The sequence below is a fragment of the Limulus polyphemus genome, unplaced genomic scaffold (assembly GCF_000517525.1).
Source record: "Limulus polyphemus unplaced genomic scaffold, Limulus_polyphemus-2.1.2 Scaffold1969, whole genome shotgun sequence".
NCBI lineage: Eukaryota > Metazoa > Arthropoda > Merostomata > Xiphosura > Limulidae > Limulus > Limulus polyphemus.
This window is the reverse complement of record NW_013667579.1, coordinates 48,168-55,975: the sequence shown is the minus strand read 5'-3', so window position 1 is coordinate 55,975 and position 7,808 is coordinate 48,168. Positions and strand designations below refer to the sequence as shown.

General features: G+C 33.8%; 1 protein-coding gene across 1 annotated transcript in view; it reads left to right on the top strand.

The window, feature by feature from the left end:
• LOC106465513 (serine/threonine-protein kinase unc-51-like) overlaps positions 1–7,808 on the top strand; it is a 92,477-nt gene that overhangs the window by 55,926 nt on the left and 28,743 nt on the right. The window contains exons 7-9 of the mRNA XM_022393421.1: positions 288–502; positions 5,257–5,315; positions 7,377–7,459. Of these exons, the coding sequence (XP_022249129.1) occupies positions 288–502; positions 5,257–5,315; positions 7,377–7,459 (357 nt within the window). The remainder of the gene's footprint in view (positions 1–287; positions 503–5,256; positions 5,316–7,376; positions 7,460–7,808) is intronic.

The following is a 7,808-nucleotide window of genomic DNA, read 5'->3' as shown; positions in this document are numbered from 1 at the left end:
ATCTTGAAATACAGTTAATGGTAAGGGTACCCAATTGATGAAATGATGCATTTTAAGCTTTTTAAGTAGAAATGTAAAAAAAACTATATTTAATCAGGTATACTGATGGCCGGATTGAATTTTAGTGCATAGCTTACTTTTGTTGGATTATTATTATTATTTAAGCATAACTAACTGATTTTGTGAATAGTAAGAGATTTAGGATTTTGTTGTTTTAGTTAAATAAATAAATAAATCGAGTTTTGGCAAGTAAGTTTGAACTTAAGTGTCCATCTTTATACTAACAGCTGCTGCCATGAGAGCCTTAAAAACTAAAGGGATTGTACATAGAGATTTAAAACCTCAGAACATTCTTCTGTGCCACCATGGTAGGCCTAACCCGCCACCCAGTAAGATACGTCTGAAAATAGCTGATTTTGGTTTTGCACGTTTTTTACATGATGGAATAATGGCTATGACGCTATGTGGATCTCCCATGTACATGGTAAGGTACTCTAGTCTGGCATGAATCCAAAGTTTTTAACTTAGTCATTATTGATTGATGTAGAGTAATTAAATAGTTTAGGAAAGTAAAAATGTACAGGAGTGATTTAGTTACGACTGTAATTAATAATATTTGTATCACTGACCAAAGCTTTATAGATTCTGATAAAAGGTCAGCACACAGGATCACGCACAAAACATGCAATGATTTTGAAAAAGGACCCAAATAGTTTACTATTTGAAAATACTCAAGTTTTTGGGTCCTTTTTCAAAATCAAATCTCTGTAGTATAGTAATGTGATATGCAGACATGTCATGTGAATTTTAACTTCTATAGGTTTATAGAGATCTTCAAAATTGTTGGTCACTTAATTTCTACACTGATGGTGGCACTATGTGGTCAAGGAAGTCATTGTTTTGCCGTGTGTTCTCTAGTAAGTGACATTTCCTCTGCCCACAGGGATGCGTCAATGTTGTACATAGAATTTGGCGTGAATGGGTTGGTACTGAAATATCCTTTGCTAGTTGGTTATGACACTGACTGAAAGTGACAGCTGACCAGTGCTGTTAGGGAACAGAGGTAATGAGGTTATGCTGTTCACTGGACAAAGAAAGTGAGTTTACATTCTAGATTCAAGTGTGTTCTCTTGGATCAGTTCTTTCACCAGATGATCAGTAGATGCTACTTTGAAGATTTGAGTGTTTAGCTTTGTAGACAGTGAGGATTGGAAAGTTGAACACCAACCATCAGTGCAAGAGAACTTGGAAAGTTGAACACCAACCATCAGTGCAAGAGAACTGTCCCATCTTCAACAAGGGTACGCGAGCTGTATCAGTGATTCCAATTTATCAGTACAATAAAGGTTTTTCGTCATCCTGTAAAGAAAGTCATTTGGTCTTTTTATTTCACTCTTAAAGAGAAATTCTCACTGTCACAAAAAGTCAGTAGTCCCAAGCAAATCTGCTGCTATTATTGGTCTGTCTGTCTGATACTTGCAAAGATATCAGTTATATAAGAAAATCACAGCATTAAGGAGGATGAATCAACTAAAGAAAATCAATGTAGTGAGTGAAATTGTTGGTCTTTTCCAAAACTGTCTATCTAGTTATTTACCTATCTATATATGCACTTTGTTATAAATTTGTTAATTGGTCATAATATTAATACTAAACGTAATTATGAAAATGTATTGTAAGAAACACCACAAAAATTTAAAAAAAAAAGTAATTCGTGACATTTTGCTGAAAATTTCTTGGAAAGGGGAAGGAGGGGTCCTCGATTGTGATTTCTCAACACTGCATATTACTGCACTGAATGTGATTGAGGCTGGTTTCTCTGGTAGTATTAATGCTTAAGAATTAAGATCATAATCTAGTCTAACTTCTTACAGTCAAACGTTTGTGTTATGTTGTTTTTCTATCCTCACTGATAAATTTGTTACTCATTTAATTAGCAGAGATTCAGTTACCCTCAAGTTCATAATTTACTTATTTTCGGCTTGTTGTTGGTGGTATTTCCAGATTGTTTTACTGTTGTTTGAAATCATGGAATAATGGCAGCACGGTGGAGCATCTTATAAACATAGATGGCTTCATTCATTAAGTACATTACATCAGCATTTTTAGTTCATTATGAAAGTAAACGGTACCAAAAGCCTGTAACTGTGTACTTAATGGTGACATGTGGTCGTGTTTCACTCATGTTTTTAAAAATTAGATAGTCCTTACAATCACCAAAAAACAAATAATTATACAGAATGCCCAGTTCTTAAAGACATGAATGAAACATAACCATACTTCAACATCAAGCACACAGTTTCCAATATTTCATAATAAAAGCAGGTCCAAACTGTGTGTTTAAAACATCTCAAACAAAAACAACCTTTATAATTCATAAAATACACTTCATGTCCGAGTAAAAAGTATAATGATCAGTTTGTTTAATAAACTACAATACTTATACGATAAAATACTTGAACAGAAACTTCTGTGGTAGCATTGGATCTGTCTAGAAACATTTTATATAATTTCAAGTATAGCAAACTTAGCTGAAATTTTCTAATGTAAGTATTCATAAGTTAGGCATCAAAAATTATTTCAATGCATATAATTTCTGGTAGAAACAGATTTATCTAATTCTACAAAATGTTTGCACAAAATTGGTAACTTACTCGATGACATTTATGTTACAGTTATACTTCTCACCTGAAATGGTGCTTTTCCAGTCAAACACTGATACACAATCGTTCCAATGCTCCACAAGTCAGCCTTAGCATCATACTGTAAAGACATGATTACCTCGGGTGCCTAAAGACACATAAAACACAAGTAACCACCAGGTACTCAGTTTCAAATATTTCATAATAAAATACTTGTTTTGATGCAATCAAAAAGTGACTGATTTTTACTTATTTCAGTATAGGATCAATGTGAACACAATACAATTACATTAGTTGCAACGCTTGTAATATTAAAAAATTGTATCATGCTTAATGAATCATCTTATGTGAAATTTAAGGACTGTTTTCCATATACAAAATTAGTGATATTGTACTTGGAGATAAATATATAAAGCAGAGTTGTCTGTCTTTATGGGTTTTATGAGGAATTTCCTAAAGCAGTTTCAGTGAAATTTGGTAGAGTAACTTAGAGGAATCCCTCAAAGGATGAGTTTAAATGAAAAAGAAATCAGTTTGGAAGTCCTTTAAATATTTACTACCTTACTGATGTGAATTAAGTGGGGAGATCATTGGGCTTAATTGGGTGAGGGAAATCATTGGCAAATTATGTGAAGCCAATGGCAAATGAAAGTTGCGTTTGTAATGCAGTGTGTAACACGTTTGCATCAGATGAACAGTTTGTGTGTTACAACTCAAAATATTTGAAGGTGTGATCCACAACCCTATTTATAGCATTTATTGTAGAACCGACGTAGCATTAGGAATACGTTGTATTTTAAAATTGCCTGCTAATCATTACCAGCCCACATTGTCTCCTCATCTATATCTTTGTTTTCCTTCCATCCTTCTTCATCTAATTAAATGAGGTTAATTGTTCCTAATTATTTGAGAGATATGAGGAGTGAAAAATTAAGATTGTATCAATAAAACTGGTAACTGTAAGAGCCAAGGTTAAAGATTTCCCAAAACGAAGAAGAAAATTTAAAATGTATTATAATTTGGAGCCCTCTACACTGATGCTCTTGAACTATATAATGATAACGATAGAAATGTAATGTTTACTGATGATGTCACACCGTTAGACATTTATAGTTGTATTGAGGATACTGATGTATTACAGAATGATTTGGATCAGTTGGTAAGTTGAACAGATATTTGGTAAATGACCTTTAATTACAGTAAGTGTAAGGTAATGCATCAGGTTTAACATTACTTTAATCGCATGCTTTATATCGATGAGAACACAGTCAGTAGTAACAAAATGATTTGGACATAGTAGTGTATAAGTCACTGAAATCTTGAAGTCAGTGTTTTGTTGGTAGTTAAACTAACAGTATTTTAGGGTTTACTTGTAGTCAAAAGAAGTAATTCTCTCTGTACAAATCACTGGTTAGGCCTCACTTGGAATACCCTGCACATTTTGGTACCGTCATCTAAGAATGAATGTGAAAGTATTGGATAGGGTTCAAAGGAAAACCACTAGTATATTTCTGAGGATGGAAAAGTTATTTTACAGGGAAAGGTTAAGACCTCTTAACTTATTTTACCTCGAGGAAAGAAGGGGAAGAGGCATCTTAATGAAGTATTGAAGTTTACAAGATTATCCTGGATATCAAACAGATAATGGCCTTTGGTTTTTTTGTGCTGTATTCTGCAGTTATTAGGATGAAAGGACACAAGTTTGATTTGGAAAAAGGCTGGTTAGGTTTGAGTTAAGGCAGTTTTATTTTCTATTGGGATGGTTGGCTCATGGAATGAATTGCTGTCAGTGGTAGTGGAGGCGAGCACTTTATAAGACTTGATGAGGAAAGTTGATTATTTCATTAAAAAGAAAGGGTGGATTTAAGTACTTTCTTTTCTCAAGGGTGCACAAGGATAGTCCTGAAGGACCTGATGGTCCTTTTTGTATCTAGATCGTTGTAAGTAGACAGATATATATACACACAACTATTACAAGAAAAATAGTTCACTAGTAATCTTTCAAGTGTTCAAATTATTGTTGGAATGTCAGTAAAAAATATAAATTCAGTCAGTATTCACTTATCTGGTGTATATACATTTGGTTGCACTGTCATTATTTAGAGAAATGACACCTTTATAGATAATGAACAGGTTAACCTCTCTGTGAGGTTCTGTAATATCCCCCCCCCTCCTCCTTACAGAGAAATGATACCTTTATAGATAATGAACGGGTTAATCTCTCTGTGAAGTTCTGTAATAACTCCTCCTTACAGAGAAATGATACCTTTATAGATAATGAACAGGTTAATCTCTCTGTGAAGTTCTGTAATATCCCCCCTCCTCCTTACAGAGAAATGATACCTTTATAGATGATGAACAGGTGAATCTTTCTGTGAAGTTCTGTCATATCTCCCCCACCTGTTTACAGAAGATTCTCAGTCCTAGACATTTCTTCAATTAATGTAATCAAAGGATTATACTAAATTCAACGGAGAGTTTATGTCTGTATGCAATTTGTAACAGTATGACTGATACATTAGTTAGTTTTAAAAAATCTTTAGCAGTTTTACTATTGTTGTTTAATAGAAAAACATTGTTTCTTGGTTAATACTGATTACTTTGTTTTTTCCAGGCCCAGACACCTCAAGCTTTAAAACAGTTGTATGAGAAAAATGCCAGTCTGTTTCCAAAGTAGGAATCTTTAATTTATATGATTGGTTTAGCTTGAATTTTTGTTAAAATCACGTAGATCTGAGTGTAAGATATTTAATACTAAAGTTACTAAAATAATATTTGTCACAGTCTAAAATAATAATGCTGAGCAAATGTTTGTGCCCCGCCCCACTTCTCAATAAAGTGTAATGTAATAAAGTGTAGAAAAAAGGCTTGATTCCTGAATCCCTGGACTATATCTATTCCCTCAGGCTATAAGTTTCATGCCCCCCCCACAACCATTTCAGTTATCAAATTTTAGTTAAGCCTAATGGCTGGCCTCAATTGGTACAGGAATTCTGGGTTCGATCTATGAGTAGAATACCTTTAACCCTAATGACTAGCCTCAAGAGGTAGAGGAAGTCAGGATTCTATCTATATAAATAATATGCTTGCGTTTGTCTATTTGTAACTTTTCTCGCAAATTGTTTGATCAAACGCTACAAATCTCATATTGTTAGAAAGGCCTTTGGCTGAAGAGTCCGGATTGCACATTGGTTTTTCAAAACAATGAGAATGGTACATAATGGCACAATGTCTTTGTCATCATGCCATGACTAGCTTGGATTTCAAATTTAGTTTTTTTATTTGCAAAGTATTTCACACAAAAAACACTTAATCGCATTTAATATCCTAAATAAATTAACATTACACTAAATACAATTTCTATGGGCTTTCTCAACTTATTTAGTTCCAAAATACGAATGTGTAGTTTGTTCAAAACTTTGTGCTTATCATTTTGTGAACATGCATTCAGACATTTCTGTGTATTCAGCTAAGTTTGCCTTTATTACAACTTTAAATTTACTTTACTTTGCAGTAATTTAGCTTTGGTTTGTTCCATAGACTGCTATAAGCACCTTTTTTAGCTACTTTTTTCTTTACTATTGGTTTTATTCTTTGTTTTTATGAGTTTCTTTGTTTCAACTCTTAAAACCATGTCATATACTGAACTCTCTTGACTGTTTCATACTCTGTACACTATTGTAAAAAAAAACTGTTACTTTATTGTTCACTTTGTGTAGTTTTATTAATTAAATTACATACATGTAGTTTTACTGAATCAAGTTATGTCTACATGAGCTTGTTTGTCTAACCATGTAAAATTTATCAAATTAGACCAGGATTTATAGATCAAACACATAATGGCTGCATGAAAGCGTAGCTTAAATGGTGTGGAAGAAAATAATAGAATAAAGAAAATTCAAGTGAAGGGCATGAAAACTACCACAAATATTTTGTGTGTCTTGGCTAGTGTGTCTTTAACATTTAAGATTCAGTAATTTCAAAACTGAATTATTTGAGATGTCATTAGTGTATTGTAAATTTCAGTTAAATAAGATGTTTTTGCTCTGAGAAAATGAAGAAAAGTAGTTTTACAAGTGTTAAAAAAGCCCTATGTTTTGGTCCATATGGAAGAAAGTTGTAAGTCAGACTACAGACTGTTTTTCCATTCATGAAAAATGTGTCTTAGATAACATTTTAAGCGTCACATAGGATGCGAATAATGTTTTCTCGATTAGATTGCCCCCCCCCCCCCAGTGGCACAGCAGTATGTCTGCATACTTCAATGCTAGAATCCAGGTTTGGATACCAGTGGTGAGCAGATCATAGTTAGTCCATTGTAAGAAAAACTACGCAGTCAATATATATATATATATTTGGCTCGGCATGGCTAGGTGGTTAGGGCACTTCAGTCACAACCTGAGGGTCGTGGGTTCGATTCCTTGCCCCATCAAACATCTGGCCCTTTCAGCCATGGGGGTGTTATAATGTAACTGTCAATCCAATTATTCGTTGGCAAAAGAATAGCCGAAGAGTTGGCAGTGGGTGGTGATGACCAACTGCCTTCTAACTAGTCTTTCACGGCTAAATGGCTAACACAGATAGCCCACATGTAGCTTTGTGTGAATTTCAAACCAAACCAAATCTATTAGTTTCTTATCATAAAATTGTAATAAAGTTAAAATGGTTTTTATTTCTTCCCAGGTTTCTTTTTATTCTAGCTTAATATACATATTATGTTGTTTTTTTTGCCAGAATTCCATCTTGGACTTCTTCAAATCTGACAGATTTACTTCTGAGACTTTTAAAGCGGAATGCCAAAGACAGAATGGAGTTTGGTATGTTGTTTATAACTTACTATACTTAATTGTTTTGAGATTTTCTACAACGTTTAAATGTTGAGGCTTATATCTTTTCTATTGGCAATCTAAATCGGTCCTATATAATGAGGAAGATCTGACTGCTGTACATTACTGTTGCATGATTTACACACTGCTGTAAAAGTATTCATACACTTGATCCTTTATTTTAACTCTTGTGCTTTCCTCCTGTTCCAAAAGATTGTTTGTTTGTTTTGGAATTTCGCGCAAAGCTACACGAGGGCTATCTGCGCTAGCCGTCCCTAATTTAGCAGTGTAAGACTAGAGGGAAGGCAGCTAGTCATCACCACCCACCGCCAACTCTTGG